This window comes from Myxine glutinosa, chromosome 12 (assembly GCF_964187855.1).
Source record: "Myxine glutinosa chromosome 12, kmMyxGlut1.1, whole genome shotgun sequence".
In the NCBI taxonomy this organism is placed as follows: Eukaryota; Metazoa; Chordata; class Myxini; order Myxiniformes; family Myxinidae; genus Myxine; species Myxine glutinosa.
In genome coordinates, this window is record NC_136272.1 from 79,357,366 (window position 1) to 79,377,478 (window position 20,113).

Sequence of the window (20,113 nt, forward strand, 5' to 3'; positions counted from 1 at the left end):
GGGGGGGGGGAGGACAAGGACTTAATAATTATTAATAATGGGTAGCTCAGTCTGACTTCCAAAATTACCATTTGTTAGTGTAGTTACAGTGCACATGAGATTACAAATACAGGTTACGTTCATTATTGTTACTCACGCTTAAATTGGGGATGTTTTTGTCTTAATTTTAAACTATTGAAAAAAATAGAGGTGGGAGCATTGCCTCCCCTGCCCTCCCCAAACTCCGCCGGTGTTTCTGTGGTTTGCATTGGTGGGAACAAATATGTGCGTAGCAGGCTCGTGTTTGTTTCTTGCGAATTATGCGGCGATTGTCACAATTAACTTTGTGACAATTAATTAATTAATTAACAATTGATTGTAAGACATAATTGACTGATGGATGATGTTCTCACTTGAGGTCAGGAAGTACCATTTCCATATATATATAATTAAATAATGATGTGCATGTACAGTGGGGAGAACAAGTATTTGATACACTGCCGATTTTGCAGGTTTTCCCACTTACAAAGCACGTAGAGGTCTGTAATTTTTATCATAGGTACACTTCAACTGTGAAAGACGGAATCTCAAACAAAAATCCTGAAAATCACATTGTATGATTTTTAAGTAATTAATTTGCATTTTATTGCATGAAATAAGTATTTGATACATCAGAAAAACAGAACTTAATATTTGGTACAGAAACCTTTGTTTGCAATTACAGAGATCAGACGTTTCCTGTAGTTCTTAACCAGGTTTGCACACACTGCAGCAGGGATTTTGGCCCACTCCTCCATACAGATCTTCACCAGATCCTTCAGGTTTCGGGGCTGTCGCTGCGCAACACAGACTTTCAGCTCCCTCCAAAGATTTTCTATTGGGTTCAGGTCTGGAGACTGGCTAGGCCACTCCAGGACCTTGAGATGCTTCGTACGGAGCCACTCCTTAGTTGCCCTGGCTGTGTGTTTCGGGTCGTTGTCATGCTGGAAGACCCAGCCACGCCCCATCTTCAATGCTCTTATTGAGGGAAGGAGATTGTTGGCCAAGATCTCGCGATACATGGCCCCATCCATCCTCCCCTCAATACGGTGCAGTCGTCCTGTCCCCTTTGCAGAAAAGCATCCCCAAAGAATGATGTTTCCACCTCCATGCTTCACGGTTGGGATGGTGTTCTTGGGGTTGTACTCATCCTTCTTCTTCCTCCAAACACGGCGAGTGGAGTTTAAACCAAAAAGCTCTATTTTGGTCTCATCAGACCACATGACCTTCTCCCATTCCTCCTCTGGATCATCCAGATGGTCATTGGCAAACTTCAGACGGGCCTGGACATGCGCTGGCCTGAGCAGAGGGACCTTGCGTGCGCTGCAGGATTTTAATCCATGACGGCATAGTGTGTTACTTATGGTTTTCTTTGATACTGTGGTCCCAGCCCTCTTCAGGTCATTGACCAGGTCCTGCCGTGTAGTTCTGGGCTGATCCCTCACCTTTCTCATGATCATTGAGGCTCCACGAGGTGAGATCTTGCATGGAGCCCCAGACCGAGGGAGATTGACTGTCATCTTGAACTTCTTCCATTTTCTAATAATTGCGCCAACAGTTGTTGCCTTCTCACCAAGCTGCTTGCCTATTGTCCTGTAGCCCATCCTAGCCTTGTGCAAGTCTACAAATTTGTCCCTGATGTCCTTAGACAGCTCTCTGGTCTTGCCCATTGTGGAGAGGTTGGAGTCTGATTGATTGAGTGTGGACAGGTCTGGAGACGGCTTTGCGGTCGGTCTTTGCGGTCTTTGTGGTCGGAGACGGTCTGGAGACGTCTTTTATGCAGATAACGAGTTCAAACAGGTGCAGTTAATACAGGTAATGAGTGGAGAATGGGAGGGCTTCTTAAAGAAAAAACTAACAGGTCTGTGAGAGCCGGAATTCTTACTGGTTGGTAGGTGATCAAATACTTATTTCATGCAATAAAATGCAAATTAATTACTTAAAAATCATACAATGTGATTTTCAGGATTTTTGTTTTAGATTCCGTCTTCCACAGTTGAAGTGTACCTATGATAAAAATTACAGACCTTTACGTGCTTTGTAAGTGGGAAAACCTGCAAAATCGGCAGTGTATCAAATACTTGTTCTCCCCACTGTATATACCTCCACAATGATTGCTGTTTTAAATACAAATAATTGTTGTTGAAATGTAAACATAATATTTAAGCAATTTAAAACTCCAAACTGGAAGTTGTTGCAAACTATGAAAGTGAAATGAAGGAGGTGAATATGGTGTCAGATTTCAGGCTGTAATATCCAGGTTTTTGTGTGAAAATGAAATGTCATGAGATTCACTTTTCCAGTTTCTTAACACAGTCGAGGAAAGTAAAATCGCTCAGCCTCTGTTATATTTTGTTGTAAAATACTGTTCTGGTTAATGACAGTGTAACATTTCTTTACATGCCAGGATTGATCGGAAGATGGGCAATGGCCTGCAAGGTGGATACCAGCTTGATGAAGCTCAAGCGATCTTGCAGGAATTGAAATCCATCCACAAAGCTATTAGCTCTGGTGAAAAAGAAAAACGGCAAATAATGCAGGTAATACTTCTGGCAGATATGAAAATTATGTTCTTGCAAAAACATGTAACTGCAACTAGCAGCAAAACTTAAAGCATTTACAAAAATGGCTGCTGATGGGGAAATGCTTTTGATGAACACTCGTTTAATTCCATGGTGTTGAACCCTGGTGTTGGGCTAGCGGCTAGGGTGTCAGCTTAGGATCCTAGGATCCTGGGTTCAAATCCCGGTCGATCGCTGAATTAACGCCAGGGGGGTTGACTCAGCCTGTCATCCTTCCGAGGTCGGCTAATTGAGTACCAGTTCACTGGTAATTCCCTGTTTGTCGTTAAAGGCGGCAAAAAGGGTTGGCGTCAGGAAGGGCATCCGGCCGTAAAACATTGCTTCAAAAAGGGAAACCGAAAAACAACAACAACCACGGTTCCCGAAAAAGGCCAACCCCCGCTTGCGGGGAAAAATGGCCTCTAAAGGTGGTTATTATATTTATATACAACAATGTTGTTTTACAATTTGAGATGAACATCTTGGAGCTTGGAGACTTCATAATTGAGTAATTAAAAAAGCATCACCCACGCAAGCAGACGCTCATCGGTAAGGATCAGGTCCGACGTTTTGACCTCTGAGTGGTCTTCAGTTGGGTATAGCACAGGCAATGTGTGCTAGATATTATATATTGTTACAGTTGATGAGGTCAGTTTTTATAATTAAGTTGTGGATCCCCGTTTGTGTTCGCAATGTTTTCGGACTTTTAACCCTGCATTAAGGATATGTGGATCAGGATAAGTTGTTCTGTTTGTTCACGTGCCATTGCGACCTTTAGTGGTTAGAGAGGTTTAAGAATGTCCTGTTGTGTCTCGCATGTTGAACTTGCGAGGATGGGCAAGTGAGAAGGTGTGAGTGTGGTGTTTTTCCTCCCACCCACAAAGAGAGAGTGCAAACCTTGAACGGCTCTGCTACCTGTGATTGGTTGGGCAGCTAGGCTGATGATTGCCCCATTATGACCAGGGCAGAGACTTACCACAGGGAAGGGGTGAAGGGAGCATTAGGCACTGACTTTTTATTAATATATATATATATATATATATATATATATATATATATATATATATATTGTATACATAGTCTAGGCTCGTGGAAGAGCTCGTACACAGAACGGATCGGGACGCAAAGACAAAAAGAGGTTGCAAAACATGCATGGGGAGGACAAGCTAGATACAGAAGGAAACTCCGATGAGGGAAAACTAGAAGGAGGAGAGATTTGGGTCGGGTTACCGAGGGTATACAAGATCATGGTTTTGGATTGGGATGATCAGAGATGGTGGTGAACTACTTTCTTGATGACATGCAGGGAAGAGTGGAATTGAAGAGAATGTGGAAGTTGATTTCACAGGCAGGAGAAAAGAGGAACAAAGGAGTGGAGATGAGCAGTTATCCTGGATTTAATCGTTTCACCAGAAGGTGGTTGATGGTGGACTGTATTAGCCCTGCAGAAACCTGGGGAGGACAAAGCACAGAAAGAACAGAGGCTCCAAGACCAGAAAGGAGGCGGTAGAAGACAGGGACCACTGACCTTTCTGTTATGGCGAAGTGATAAACCCATAGACTCAGCTTAATCACAGGAGATTCCTAAACAAGAATGTATCAATTGAATGCAGGTTTATTAGCAACAACGATGAACAATCAATCTGCAAGACAATGAAAGCGATGGTAGATATTAGAATAAGATAATAGATACAGAATATGCAAATAACAATGTGCAGTATTACACAAGATGAGAACGCAATAGAGAACAGTACCATACAAGAGTTGTCTATCTCCCTTCCCCAAAAACGTTCAATTGTGACACAGAATAGAACGAAACTGGAGACCAAGAAAAAGGATCACATGAGTTTATAATTGATATTCTTCTGAATTGAATCGGGCTGGTGGTTTGATAATCCGCTTCGGGCGGCCCGTCACCACCCGATCAATCGTCGGAGTCCTCTGAGGGCAGTTCGTAATTTCTTGGTCCATTGTGGGAGTCTCCGGTGGGTGGTTCACTGTCGCCCTGTCCGACGCCGGAGTCCCCTCCAGCTGGTCCATCATCACCCGAACCGTCAAGGGGGCAGAAATAGGCAGTGACCGTGGAGGTGTGGCGGTGGTCTGCACATGCGGTTGGTTAGCGACTCTCGCGGGTGGTGTCATCGCGGTGGTGGAGCGGAGTGTCTGTGATGGTAAGCCCGGCGCAATGACATGTTGGGGTTCACCCTTCTGGGGAGTGGTAACAGGATTGAGACAGACTCTTGGAGCGGCGATGGGTTGGGTACCAGACATTAAGTATTTCGGTACGATTGGCATAACACTTGGCATAACGGTTGGCAGCATGCCACTTTTGCCAGTCGTAGTGGGAGTTGTCATGCTGAAAGGCGTAAAACGTCGCAGGAACTTACGATTCCGGAGAGTGATTCTTCCGGAGCCATCCACCTTGACAACGTATTGATCGAATTGTTTTACCTCAATCACGGTTCCGGTCCGGTCCCATTTTCGTGGTTCCAGGCCGGTCTGGTTCTGGATCCGGACATGGTCCCCGACGGCCAGTGGAGGTAGTTTTGTCGTGTGTTCAGAGAGTCTTTCGATCTCCCTGGCATGCCGAATGCGCAAAGCTTCCTCACGATTGTTGCGTGTTTCCCGCCAGGTGTCCGATGGCAAGTATCTGCCTGGGATGATGGGTATGAAGTCCTTGACTGGCCTCTTGAAGATGATCATGGCTGGAGACAACCTAGTGTCCTGATCCGGTGCATTCCGGTACTGGAGTATTGCACGTTGGAACCGATCAGTGTCTAGTTCACCATTGGAACCAGTGTTATCGGTGATCATTCTTTTCGATGTTTTGACTGCGATCTCGGCACGACAGTTGCTGTGTGGGAAGGCAGTGGATGACAACCGATGGTTAACGCCCCACCGACGCAAGAAGTCTTGGGTGTCATGTGCCGTGAATTCTGGCCCACAGTCAGATGCCAATTCGTCGGGGATACCATAAGTGGCGAAGTTCGACCGCAGACATTTCACTAGGCCTTGTGCCCCGCCAGTTGTTAGCTGAATGATTGGCCAATTAGAGTAACGATCAACGGTGACCAAATAACTCCGACCCTTGTGATGAAAGTAATCTGAACAAACGTACTGGAAAGGGTAGGCAGGTTCAGCTGAGGCTGTAGGTGGAGCGCTTGGTTGCGATGGGGCCATCCGATTGCAGTGTGAGCAGCGATTGCGCATCTCATGAATCTGGGGAGTGATTCCAGGCCAAAAGATCGAGCTGCTGGCCCGGGTGGTCATAGCCGTGACTCCTTGGTGAGCAGCATGAAGATTCTCAAGGACAAGCTTCCGTAGCTTCGGTGGGATGATAATCCTCCCCTTGTAGACCACTATGCCATCAATAGTGTAGAGGTGTTCACGGAAGGGAAAGTATTCCAAAATGGACACAGGGAAATCGTCCCGACTGGCAGGTAGACCCTGCTCAATAGAATTGAGTAACTGCAGCATCTGAGTGTCACTTGCTGTTTCGTCCCGAACATCGTCCCAAGTGACGGACCGCACAGAATCGAGTGTCTTGATGGCTGCCATAGAAATAGCCATTTCCATGCCAGTGTCGTCATCTGTGGTCCACAGCCCAGTCAAGGTGTGCTGTCTTAGTGTAGACGATGTGGCCACATCCATAATGGAGGAAATGTCATCCACCAGTGGCAGTCGTTCCGATGGTCTGGCACCCGACGGATGTCGTGAAATCGCATCTGGTACGCAGTGTCGTTTTCCCGGGATGTGGATAATTCGGAAACGATATGCTAGGGTCCTTTCTTTCAAGTTGGCAAGCCGCGTGTTATGGATGTCCTCTAATCGTCTGTCACCAAGAAGCTTGATTAAGGGCTTGTGATCGACGGCAATAATCAGGTTCTTGCATCCCAACACAAAATACTTTACTTTTTCCAGGCTGTCCACCACTGCTAGAGCTTCACCCTCTATCGGAGCATAGCGCGACTCCGCTGCATGGGTGAAGCGGCCTCCAGCAAGGGTGATTTTCCAGCCATCGGGGCAGCACTGTGGGGTTTCACCAGGGCATCTGCAGTGTTTTTGGAGGAGCCAGAAGCCAATCCCATCCTTCGACCAGTCAGTTGCGAGACATGTTGTCCGTTCCTTGTCAAAGATCCGGACCCCATTTGCGACTTCAGATATGATGAGTCGTTTTGATTCTTCGAATAGGGATTGTAGTGTTGCATCCCAGTAGAAGGGGGTGCATGGTTTTAGGAGGTCCCGAAAAGGTCGCATCCTCTCGGTCATGCTGAAGCAGTATGTTACCTGATTGACTAGCCCAAACCAGGAGCGAATGTCAGTAATTGTTTTTGGTGTGGGGAAGTCCTGTATCGCTTGGAGATACCTTTGGCATGGTCGTACACTGTCCATGGTGATCTCGAATCCAGCGAATTCGACCGTGTCCTGACCAAAATGGAATTTCGTCGGATTTTGCGTAATCCCATTACGGCCGCACAGGTCGAGCCAGTTGCATGTCTGAAAAAAGCTCTCTTCCAATGTGTCGCTCCACATGATGGTATCATCAATACATTTGGACTTGTTTTTGAAGTCCGATACAATTTCGTCAAATCGTCTGGAGTATCCATCACCTGAAGCGATGTAACCTTGGGGAGTGGTGCAGTAACGGTATCGGCCCCATGGTGTGATGAACGTTGTCAGATGGCGGTCACATTCTCTGATTGGAACGCTGTGATAGCCATTCCAGGCGTCTGTTACCGTCTTTTTGGTGTTATGTGGCACCGCCATTGCTTGATGGAAGGGTGACTGGGTGTGGTGGGTCTCACGTGTGCAGTGCGCATTCAGTGGTTGCAGATCAACTGTCCTCCGTGGGGTCCCATCCTTCTTTGGACAGACGACCATTCTGCTGCACCATGTCACTGGTTCACCAATTGGCACCGGTTCCAGAACCCCTAACCTGATGTCGCGATCGATACCAGCCTTGACTTCTGCCTGCCAGTGTAAGGGGACAGGCACTGGGGTGTGCACCGCTTTTGGTGTTGCCTCGGGGTCAACCATCAGTGTGAGAGGCGGACCTTCCATGTGGGGTAGTGGCTGGTGTTCGCAGACATTGAATGTGCTGCTTTTGTAGTACTCCAGTAGCCATTTCTCCAGCCTCTCTCGGTTCTCGTCAGTGGCCGGAAATGGGATAGATGTAGGCAGTGTAGGGGGAAGCGATCTTTCCGGGCAGTTACAATTTGCATCGATAACTGCTGCCACTGCAGCACCAACTGTGTTGGATTCGCCAATGGTTGGGAAGCTACTAGACACGAGGCCTAGATCGACGCATGCTTCACGACTGAGATACATGTTCCGTGTGTCAGGTGAGATGTAGCAGATTTGTCGGGTTTCAATAATGTCGCCATTGGCTGTGCGACCAGACAGGTGTAGGAGCATGGCGCCGATAATCCGGACCCTTCCACTGTTAACAGCATTCATCTTCAGGTTGACAGGTAACAGGTCTTCATTACGCAGCCCGAGTTTGTGGAAAATATTAAGTCCTGTGAGGCAGCTTTGACAGCCAGTGTCGGCCATGGCCTGGAGCCTGGCCGATTTTGGTCGGGATGACAGTGGCTGGCCGAAATGGTCATAAGATTCCTTATCGATCCGTGCTATGAGTTTTATGTACGGCTGTGGTTGAGACTTCTTCTTGGTCCAGCCAGAGAGGTGGTCAAATATATGGTGGTCGAGGTGTAGTGGAGTTGACAAGGTGGCCATGGCCCTTTTAATTTGCGGCTTCCAAATGGCCGTTTCTCGTTCCGTGACAGAGCAGAGGAGATCGTGGACCTGGCTGCTTTCTTCCACATCATGAGCATCCATTGATTTGTCCGTAGGTTTGTTGTCCGCCTTTTTCGTGCCTCCCCGGCAGACATGTGCAAAATGGCCGCGAGTGGCGCATTTACTGCATGTTTTCCCGTAGGCATTGCAGAATTGACGCCTTTGGTCGATGTTCGGCTGTTTGCCATGACCAGTTTTGCCGCAATAACTACAAATGGCCGCCTGCTTGTCGGTAGTGATCAGGGCTCTTTTGTTCTTCCAGTTTTTGTATTGGCTTGCGCCATGAGCGCCTTCACTATCGAGCAAGGCATTCTGGGAACGTTTCCCTGCTTCCTTGGCCTCGACGAAAATGAGAACTTCCTCCAAGCTCATGTTCTGATTTTGATCGCCGAGAATGTCCTGTTGTATATCTTGATCGGCGAGTCCCCGACATAGGACATCGCGAACCATGTCCTTGGTGTAGTTGACATCAGTAGGGGGATTGCATGAGCATACAACAGAAAACTTGCAGATCTCAGCTTGACCAGCCAGACGGGCTGCGTAGGTACGAATTGGTTCTTCTCGGTCCTGTCGCATGTTGTGGAGGTTTACGCGGGACACCATGGTATTCTCCTCTTGGACAGCAAGGGACCGAATGGCTTGTAGTATAGCTGCCTCGTCCTTGATTTCAATGCGTGGGTTGCTGCGGTGGAGGTCACGTCGTAGGTTATCATCACAACATTCAAGGAGTTGAACGCGAACATCATTGCCGATTATCTGGGTCGCTGCCTTGTAACCATCCCATCTTCTGGTGAAATATTGCCAATCTTCGCTGGTACCGCCGGTTTGGATACGAGGACGGCTGACTTTGTCCGGTTTGGCTGGTGCAATGGACGTGTGAGTCATGGCGTGGATGGAGAGCTGGATAGCAGCAACGGCATTGTCAGTGCTGTCAGTAACGTAGACACAGCTCGGGAAGGGGCAGACTGCAGCAGGCATCTTCAGATGAGTTGATTGTTCATAAACAAGAATGTATCAATTGAATGCAGGTTTATTAGCAACAACGATGAACAATCAATCTGCAAGACAATGAAAGCGATGGTAGATATTAGAATAAGATAATAGATACAGAATATGCAAATAACAATGTGCAGTATTACACAAGATGAGAACGCAATAGAGAACAGTACCATACAAGAGTTGTCTAATTCCAATAATCTTAAAGGCCTTGGTTTCCACAGCATCAAGCTGAACAAGATGTGAGGCAAGGGAGCCAGCCCAGAGGGGAGAACAGTTTTTTTTTTTGTTGTTTTTTTGTATACAAGATCGAGGCTCGTGAAAGAGCGAACATTAATCACACAGAAAGACAAACACACATAAAACAAATAACATCGGGAGCGGTAGACAAGATGGGGAGAGAGGGGGAAGGACACAAACACAACATTTGAGAGCAGGGACCGAGAGACATGGAGACATCGAGAGATCTGTGGGAGGGAGAGGGCTTTGGGGGGGAGGCATGTGAAGGGGGGGGGGGGGTGGGAGAGGTATAAACATATGGACACTGCCAGGATTTCCAGGAAAGAAGTTGGAATTTCAAACAAGGTGGATCTGGGGTGAATTAGTGGGGGTAGAAAAGATCAAGGTTATGGATGGGGGAAGATAAGAGATGGTGGTGAACAGCTGTTTTAAAGACCTGGAGGGAGGAGAGGGATTGAAAGGAGTGTGGGAGTTTGTGCCACAGGCGGGAGAAAAGAGGAATGAAAGAGTGAAGGTGAGCAGAGAGCCGAGATTTCGGCAGTTTAACCATCAGAGGGTTGCTGGCAGATCTTGTGCGACCTGTAGGAATATTTGGGGGACAGAGCACAGAGAGAGCTGGGGGAGCAAGGCCGGAGAGGAGTCGGTAGAAGACAGAAAGACCACCTACCTGCCTGCGGTGAGTGAGTGAAAGGCCCTCAGAGATAGCTTCATCGCGGGAGATTCCAATGATTTTGAAAGCTTTGGATTCAACAGCGTGAAGCCGAGCCAGGTGTGAGGCAGGAGCACCAGCCCATAGGGGAGAACAGTATTCCATTGAGCTGCGGATGAAAGCCTTGTATGTGGTGAGGAGCTCAGGTGTGCCGAGGAAGGACTTCGCACGACAGAGGATGCCCAGTCGGCGACTGGCTTTGGAGGCCAGCTTGGAAATGTGGTTTTCCCAAGAAAGATCATGGCAGATAGTGAGACCCAAAAGCTTGAGCGACAGAAACTTCTTGGAGAGGATTGTTGAGAAAGTAGATGGGAGGGTTGTCCAGTCGATCTTTTCGGAGAGACATAGTAAGAGAGTGAGATTTGTCAGGATTGAAAGACATGTTCCACTTGTTTGACCAGTCTGTGATTTTGTCCAGGTCTTCAGAGAGTGAGGAGGCTGCAGACTGCCGATCTGAGGGAAGAGGAATGGAGCAGCAGAGAGTGGAGTCATCAGCAAAGAGAGAGAGAGGATTTTCCAGAGAGTCAGAGAGATCATTGATAAAGACCAGAAAAAGCACAGGGCCCAGCACACTTCCTTGGGGAACTCCAGCCTGAACAGGAAGGGGAGATGAGAGAAATCCATTCAGGGCCACACGTTGACTACGACCAGAGAGGAAGTCCACAAGTCATGCATGGAGATTTCCATTGATACCATAGGAGGAGAGTTTGGTGAGCAGAGCTGGGTGCCAGACCGTATCAAAGGCCCGTGATATGTCAAGGGAGACAGCTCTGATTTCCTGTTTGGCATTGAGGACCTCCATCCATTGTTGAGACAGCAGAAGCAGCATGTCCAGAGTAGAGTGACCTGGTCTGAAACCAAATTGATGATCAGAGATCAAGCCATTGGAGAAGAGGAAAGATTTCATATCCGAAGCAATGATGGATTCCATGACTTTGCTGATAATTGGGAGCAGGCTGATTGGTCTGTAGTTGCAAGGATCTGTTTTTGCACCTTTTTTGTGTAAAGCGGTAATGTTAGCTGACTTCCAGGATGCTGGCAGATGACCTTGAGCAAAAGAGAGGGTGAAAAGAACAGAAAGAGGGAGTGAAAGAGCAGAAGAACATGATTTTAGGACCCGTGGGCTGATGCCGTCAGGACCAGTTGCAGAATCAGAGTCGAGGGTTGACAGAAACTCCTCCACCTTGTCAGGAGAGAAGGACACAGAGTCCAGGAGCAGTTGGGTTCGACTGGGAAAGGTGGGAACAGAGAGAGATGGGTTTGGGACTAAGGATTTTGAGGCGAACACAGAGTTGAGGCATTCGGCTTTGTCACGTGCGATGTCAACTGTGTGGCCATTTGAGGTAAGGGAGGGGATGGAGGGGGAACAAACACCAGAAACGGATTTGACCAGACGCCACCAGGATTTGGAGGAAGGAGACAGGTTTGAGAGTTCATTCTTGAGTGAGGAGAGATAGTGCTTCCTGGCACTCCTGAGGGTAGACACACACTTGTTCCGAGCTTGGTGGAAGGAACTGAGATTGCCTTCAGTTGGATTTGCCTTCCAAGAGGCAAAGGCAAGTTGTTTCAGGGCAACTGCCTCACCACAAGATTCAGTGTACCATGGATGGGAGGAAGGGTAAGACAATTGAAGGCGAGATGGGATAAATCTGTGCATGAGAGAGATCAGTTTGCTTTGGAAGAATTCCCAGGAAGAATTGATGTCAGAGGCAGTGGAGATGGGAGACCAATCCAGACGATTGATGGCTGCTTGAAGACCGTCCCAGTCGGCCTGAGTGAAATGCCAGACTCGTCGACGCTGAGGAGGCTCTCTGAGAATGGCCAGAGAGATGTCCACTTTGACAAGCACATGATCAGAAGAACCGATTGGAGCAGAAGAAGAGCAGCAGACATTAGCAGGGAAGTTTGTCAACTTCCTTGCCTAGTTTGTCAACAACAACTAGGCAAGGATGCCTAGTTGGTACTCCATCATGCTGTCGATGAAGGCCTTCTAGGTGACTAGGCATTCAGGTGTGCCAAGGAAGGGCTTTGTACAATGGAGGATGCCTAGTTGGCAGCTGGCGTTGGAGGCCAACTTTGAAATATATGTGGTTTGCTCAATAAAGATCATGGTTGACAGTGAGACCTAGGAGTTTGAATGACTGAACTTCCTCAAGTGGATTGTGAAAAAAGTAGATAGGAGGTTTTGCCAGACAGTCCTTTTGGAGAGAGATCGTGAGAGTGTGACATTTGTCTGAATTGAAAGACATATTCCCAGTATTTGACCAGCTTCTGATTTTTTATAACGTCTGAAGAGTGGGAAGAGGCGGCGACCTGTCTGAAGGATGATCGATGTCACGGCAGAGGGTGAAGTCATTTGAAAATAGATAAAGAGGATTTTCCAGAGAGCAATGAGAGCATATATAAGGCATAAGATGGGGCCTATAACACTGCCTTGGGGTACTCCAGCCCTGACATGGAGAGGAGAAGAAAGGGTTCTGTTGAGAGCCACACGTTGGCTATGATGGTGGAGGAAGTCAGTAACCCAAGAGTGGAGTTGGCCTTGGATTTCATAGTAGCAGAGAGTTTGAAGAGCAAGGCAGGATGCCAAACAGTATCAAAAGGATGAGACATGTTCAGAGAGACGGCCCTGATCTCATGTCTGACATTGAGGGCCTCCATCCCTTGTTAGGTGAGTAGCAGCAGCATGTCCAAGGTGGAGTGACCTGGTCTGAAACCAAATTGGTGATCTGAGATGCGGTTGTGGGAGAAAAGTAAGGAATTCATATAACCTGTGATAATGGAATATTATGCAGACACACACACAGACAGGCCGACAGACACACACAGACACACACAGACACCTTGTTAGAGGTGTTGCTTTTTATACTTGAGTTTTTTATGATGTTTATCATCTCAAAATGGCAAAAGACTTTTTATACTTCTTTTCACTTTTTAAATCCCACTCAGAATCTTGCACAGCTGAAAGACGCTTTTCAGATGAATGACCACATGAAGCTGAGTGAAAGCAATTTATCTCTCAACCAACTGAACCTGTCACTTTCCAGACCCTGCCTGGACACAGGCTCACAGACAGAGATTACTGGTGATGTAAGCAGCTCCTTTTCCAAGTACATTTTCAAGTGACATTCAAACAAATTATAAATGGATAAAGATTTCCCTTTACCATTGTGTGAAAGTGTTTTTTTTACACATCTTGCATTTCCAATAATGCTGAACTGCATCTATCAATCTTATGTCCAATCGATGAAAGTATTTAGAATTTCCTGAATCTGATCACCCCTTTCTCTGTATGTCCTTACTTATGTTGTCTGTTCGTTCATTCCTTCCCCATTTTTCCATCTTCCCTTGTATACCAATTCCTTCTGCTCTATAGCTCTGTGAACATCACTCCTCTGTCGTTCAACTCTTCCTCAAGCCTTACTCCTTGTAAAATATTTTTATTGTAAGATATGGGCTTGAGGAAGAATCTTTCGTCATTTCATGGCTTCCTGAGCACAAAACACACCCTTGGAAAGGTATGAAACAAGTACAGATACGTTTAAGTACACCGCCCCTCTGCCAAATAAATAAAAAACATATCCTCCAGTGCACGGTGCCCGGCGATACCGCCGTGCGGTACATAGAGATGGTATTGGTAGGGGAGATGTACAATAATTGATTGATTAATTGTGTAATTAAAATAAATAAATAATAATCATAAAATAATTAATTTCTTAAATAAATTGGCTAATAGCATACATCAGCCACCAGTGTTTCATCTGAAGCTCTAACGTTTTGCAATTTAATGAGATAATTAATTAATCGAAAACACTAATTAATTGATTTGATTAATGAATAAATAATTAATCGATTAATTTATGAATCAATACAGCAAAAATATCCTTTATAGCCACATTACTTGGTCACTGTCGTGTCCGAATATCAGCTGCCGAGCTCAAAAGGTGCCTGAGATATTGCCTAGATCAGAAAGAAAACAAATATGTGATTAATAATGAGAATAAATGAATAATAATGGTAAAATAATTAAATTATGAATCAATTGGCTAATAGAATACCTAAACCACCACCGTTTCATCCGAATCTGTAACTTAAAAAAAAAATTAAGTAATCAATAAAATAATTAAATAATTAATCCATTAATTGATTAATCAATAAATCAAAAATACCCTTTACAGTCAAATCACTTGGTCATTGGGACCAAATATCAGCTTCTACCTCAAAAGGTGCCTGAGATATTGCCCAGATGAGAAAGGAAATAAATAAGTGCTTAAATAATCAATAATAATTAAATAATTCATTCATTCATTCATTAATCAAAAAATATAAAATACCGTTTTTGCCTAAGAACGTGCTCACTATTGTGCCCAAATTTCAGCTTCCTAGTTCAAAGGACGTCTGAGACATTGCCCGGACAAACAAACAGACAAATGAAAAATCACTCGTAGAGCGACACTTGGCAAAAGAGTACAAAGTAGGAAAGTGACACTCAGGAAAGCATCCTTTTGAACTCACAACTAATTGGTGGTTGAATTCAGTGACCTGATATGCAAATCGTCTTCAAATTTGAAGTTTATCGGATGAAAATTGACAATTTTAGAAATCTGGCCTATGTTGGCCTTTTTGGCCTATGTTGACCTCAAAAATAGTTGTTAGTTGAATTCAGTAAGCTGATATGAAAATCCTATTCAAATTTCAAGTCAATCGGATGAAAATTGAGGATTTTAGAAATTTGAAAATGTTGTTGACCTTGTGACCTATATTGATCTCAAAAATAGTTGGTGGCTGAATTCAGTTCGCTGATAAATGTTAATCCTCTTCAAATTTCAAGTCAATTGGATGAAAATTGAGGATTTTAGAAATTTAAAAAAGGGTTGACCTATGTTGACCGTTTGACCTTTTGACCGCAAAAATAACTAGGATTCTGTCGGACCAACAACTCTACCATTTGGTGAAGTGTCATGTAGGTCAGTTTAAAATTTTGACCTGTTGGCAAGTACAAGTGAGTGGACAGACACACAAATAAACACACACACACACACACACACACACACACACACACACACACACACAAACAGGAGTGATCAACATACTTGTCCAAATTAAAAAAAATTTGGCCAAGTAACAACAAAACAAACTGAGTGAAAACCCTTTCAAACTGAGTACTCCCTTTTAGCGCGAGTCATCGCCGGGCACCCTTATGTGCCCGGCGATGACATCAACGTCATGCAGCACGTGGAGTTGGAATAGGAAAGGAGAGGTGTACAATTATTAATATTTATTAACATTATGATTAAGGTGTTTCCTTTTGCCCTCTGACCTAAAAGTTGACCATATCTCTCTGTATAGGCTGTGAATAAGCTTGAATGTCCAAATAGATAAAGTATAGACACTCCATTCCAGGAGGTCTTTTGGAGACTAATTTGTAGTGTATACAGGCCTTGTATGCACTCGTAAGATTGGACTCTGGCATTCTTCTTTGTCATACGACTTACTTTGGTTTGTTAGAGCTGGAATATCTATTGTTCTAAAATATGAATAACTTGTCTTTTTTTCTCTTCTTGGACAGTGTTTTGGGACAAGTCAGACAAACCTTGCTGAGAAAGTAAAACTTAACTTGCAATATGATGAAACCAAGAGGAGGTGAGGATATACTATGCCTAAGAATAAGATATAAGATATACGATATATGCTTATTATATAAAGGTGAAAATTTATTATGAGCAAATGATGCAAGTTAACTGCAGCTTTTGAGTAAAAAATAAAAAAAAGTTTGATTATCAAATACGTACTTGGGTTCACAATGCGCAAGTTTGTGAATGTGGAAAATAACTCATATCTGTTTATGACAGCTTAATGTGGTTTCGACTCCTTAAGTAATTTTAAATCAATTTATATTTACTACATTAAACCACTTTTATTGATAATTCCACAAACAATTCCACAATTTTTTTTTCTCAACTCTATAGAAATCCACAAACATATTTGAGCAACCAATATGAATGCATTGTAAGTAGTCAATTAGTGGTACGTACGTAAGACTACTGGTGTAGAACCATAACATGAAGAGCATGGTCTGTCTTTCCAGGCTTGCCAATATCCAGATCGAGTTAGCTAAGTTGGAGGCCGAGGCTTGTCCTGGAGCAATTGAGGCTGAACGTGACCGCTTGCTGCTCATGCATGAAAAAGAAGAGCTGCTTCGGGATCTGTGCCAATCCAGGCCGCACCAGCAATTACCAGATGAGACGCAGCAGTGCAATGTGGAGCGTCGGCGGTTAGAGGAAGAGTTGCATCAAGCACTGACAGCCAACAGTGAGGCTCTCACATGCAGGTATGTTTAGTATGTATGTAAAGTGTACCAATAGAGTGCATTTGCATCGACTTACTTTAACTTACTTCTCAATTTACGTAAGGATCGTCAAAAATCGAAAGGTTTATTTTTTTTTGGTTTACATAGTCGAGGCTCGTGGAAGACCTAGTACTTGTAAACTGAATGGATCAGCAGATAGCAGATAGAGGGGGGAAACACCAACAGCAGAGCCGAAGGCCAGGACAAAGGGAGGCAGACAAACAATAGGTGTGGGGAGGATTGGGGGGCAGGAGAGGATGCATGGGGTGGATGATATGGATAGGTCTACAGAGGGGAACTCTCAGTAGGGAAAACTGGAAATTTGGAAGGAGGAGGGATTGGGATGTTGTGGGGATTGGGTTAGGATTGTGGTTGGAGCTGATAGGCATCATGGCATGGGCCTTCTGAAGGTGACAGTACCTATAGATCTCCGGCTTCAGGCCCCTGGTGTCAGTCTCTGGGTCAGTGCAATAGGAATTAGCCGAGCTATATAACCACGATGTATTATATATGCACATGAGCAGTAAGCATGGTTTTGCTTCATGTATGGAACCCGTGTTATTTTTATATTTGGGAGCAATTGAGGCAGCGGTCTGTTGCCTATACACTGCCCAAATAAAGGGATGTGTGAGAACTTGTTGCATGCTTGGAACACGATCACCTGAAGGGTGGGTACTCTGCTTGTGAAACTAAAACCGGGAAGGAGGGTGAGGGGAGAAAAATACAATTACCTAAACAAACGGGTAGGTTTATAGAGGGTTAACTCGAACGCCACACAGTAGAGCGCATACTCCCGCCGTGGGTTTAGTTGGAATAATACGTTTTGTTGAACATCCCCTCTCCCCAAAACAATAAATGAAAACGAAAGTAAGCCCTAACTGTCAGAGAATTTATTTTGATATATCTCGGAATTAGAGGAGAAAAACATCATTTAAGAATAAGAATAAAAGCTTTAATGCAGTAAAACAGAAAAAATCTTTCCCAAAAAAATTTCCAAAAAAAATTCCTGGATCCGGAATAATATCCTGACCTTCACCAAAAACTTATCAATTCTTCCTTATCCCAAGGGCAATCATCCCACCAACTTTCATCCAAATCCGTTCAGAACTTTTCCAGATATCTTGTTCACGAACATACGAACACACACACACACATACACAAACACACGGACGGACGGACACGATCGAATGCGTTACTCCCTGGCGGGAGTAATAAACCTGAAATTTGCAGAGCCAGAACCAGAATTATTTATTTGGTCTGGGAAGCCCATGTGAGGTTTCTTCTTCTTCAACCTCTCAACCCTGGGTGAATATGCTGTGGCGGACACGAAAGCTCACTGGCGCGAGGGCATCATTCGGCGCACCAAGTGGGCGGCGGCCACGCCCGAGGGGTAGGCGTGGCCGCGGGATATACACCGGGCGCGCAGCCCGGAACGCTCCAGTGTTACAGTGAAGCTCTTGAATAAAGACTCTTACAACTTACCACGTTGTCCGCTTCCTCCTTGCTTACAAGCAGCGCGCGTAACACCGCGCTTCATTGGTGACCTCCGACATTCTGGTCAGCCGTCACTGACCACCCGAACCCGCCACAGCCATGGCAACCAACGCGGAAGCGATAAAGCTCCCCGAGTTCTGGGAAGCTCAGGCAGAGATCTGGTTCCTGCAGGCCGAAGCCCAGTTCAGGCTTCGAGGCATCACGGCGGACGAGACACGCTACTGCCACGTCGTCGCCTCCCTCGGGGCCGGCACGGCCGCCCGCGTTGTGTCAGTCCTGAGGAACCCACCGGCCGACGACAGGTACGAGGCGATCAAGCGTCTCCTCCTCGCCACGTTCGGCCTCACGGTGGACGCACGGGCCGATCGCCTCTTGGACCTCCCCGAGCTCGGTGACACGCGACCGTCGGTCCGAATGGACCATATGCTGTCGCTCATGGGCGACGAAACCCCGAACGCTCTATTCCGGGCGTTATTTCGATGCCAGCTGCCGGCGCGAGTACGCCTCGCGTTGGCCGGTTCTGCGACAATGGAACCCCAAGCGCTCGCGGCCGAGGCCGACAAGTTCTACGCGGCTTTGGACACGCAGGCGAGTTTCGGTGCGGCCGTAGCGGCTCCCGAGCCCGAAACTGCTGCGGGTGCCCACCCCTACTACGTGACGCACCGCGTAGCCGCTGAACCTCCTGCGGGTGCCCACCCCTACTCCGAGGGGTGCCTCGTGGCGGCTGCCACACCCCGCCCACCACCACCGCGGCCTCCGGCTTCGCCGCAAACCTGGTGCCATTTCCCCGCTAGGTTCAGCCATGAAGCCCGGCAATGTCGCCCGCCGTGCTCATTCGGTAGGTCGGGAAACGCCCGGGCCGGCCCTCGGTAGTGGCACTGAGCGCCGGCCGATTAAACAGCCTCCTGTACATAACGGACACCTTATCCGGGCGCCGTTACCTGTGCGACAGGGGAGCGCAGGTGAGTGTCGTTCCCGCCTGTACGTCCGACAAGCAGACCGCGGGCCGGGGCCCCGCGCTGCTTGCTGCCAACGGTACGTCCATTCGCACGTACGGAAAACGCTGCCTTTCTCTGCGGTTCGGAGGGCAGGTTTTCCGATGGTCGTTCGTGACTGCCGACGTGCCTATGGCACTGCCTGGCGTGGACTTCCTTTGTGCCAATGGCCTCTTGGTGGAGGTAAAGCACAGAAGGCTTGTCCAGGCTGAGACGTTCAGCTCGCTCGCGTGCGCGCTGCCCGCCTCGTGGAGCAGCTCCCGGGGCGGCTCATCGAGCGGCTCGCCGAGCGGCTTGCTGAGCGGTTCGGTTCCGGCCAGGTTCATCTGCACGCTTCCGGCGGCGGACGAATTCACCCACCTCCTCGCCCGTTTCCCGGCCCTCACGAGGCCCACATTCTCGGCGGGGACCGTGAAGCATGGGGTGGAACATCACATCCCCACCGCCGGGCCACCGGTCTACGCCCGGGCACGCCGCCTCGAGCCGACGAAGCTCACGGTTGCTAAAGTCGAATTTGCTATGCTGGAGCCGCTCCACATCGTGCCCAAGCCCGGCGGGGGATGGCGACCGTGCGGGGACTACCGCCGTCTCAACGACGCCACCACCCCCGACCGCTACCCCATCCCCCATATTCAGGACTTTTCCGCCCGCTTGGCGAATATGTCCTTCTTCTCGAAGGTGGACCTCATACGCGGTTACCACCAGGTCCCCGTCAGGCCGGAGGACATCCCGAAGACGGCTGTCATCACGCCGTTCGGTCTTTTCGAATTTCTTCGGATGCCCTTCGGTTTGAAGAATGCGGCTCAGGCGTTCCAGCGCCTCATGGACAGCGTCTTGCGCGACTTGGATTTCGTCCACGTGTACCTGGACGACATCCTCGTCGCCAGCGCGTCCCGCGAAGAGCACCTACACCACCTCCGCACGCTCTTCGAACGCCTGGGCCAGCACGGCCTGA

The 20,113-nt window shown here is 47.1% G+C and overlaps 2 protein-coding genes across 2 annotated transcripts in view; one reads left to right on the top strand and one right to left on the bottom strand.

Annotated features, from left to right (window-relative positions):
* LOC144888467 (uncharacterized) overlaps window positions 1–20,113 on the bottom strand; it is a 790,732-nt gene that overhangs the window by 522,350 nt on the left and 248,269 nt on the right. The gene's annotated exons all lie outside the window — the stretch shown is intronic.
* The window catches only part of LOC137437540 (protein WWC2), a gene marked incomplete in the record, with an annotated part of 166,311 nt that overhangs the window by 99,433 nt on the left and 46,765 nt on the right, over window positions 1–20,113 (top strand). Inside the window, 4 exon segments of the mRNA XM_068131946.2 lie at window positions 2,426–2,558; window positions 13,270–13,410; window positions 15,890–15,963; window positions 16,409–16,651. Coding sequence (XP_067988047.2) covers window positions 2,426–2,558; window positions 13,270–13,410; window positions 15,890–15,963; window positions 16,409–16,651 — 591 coding nt within the window.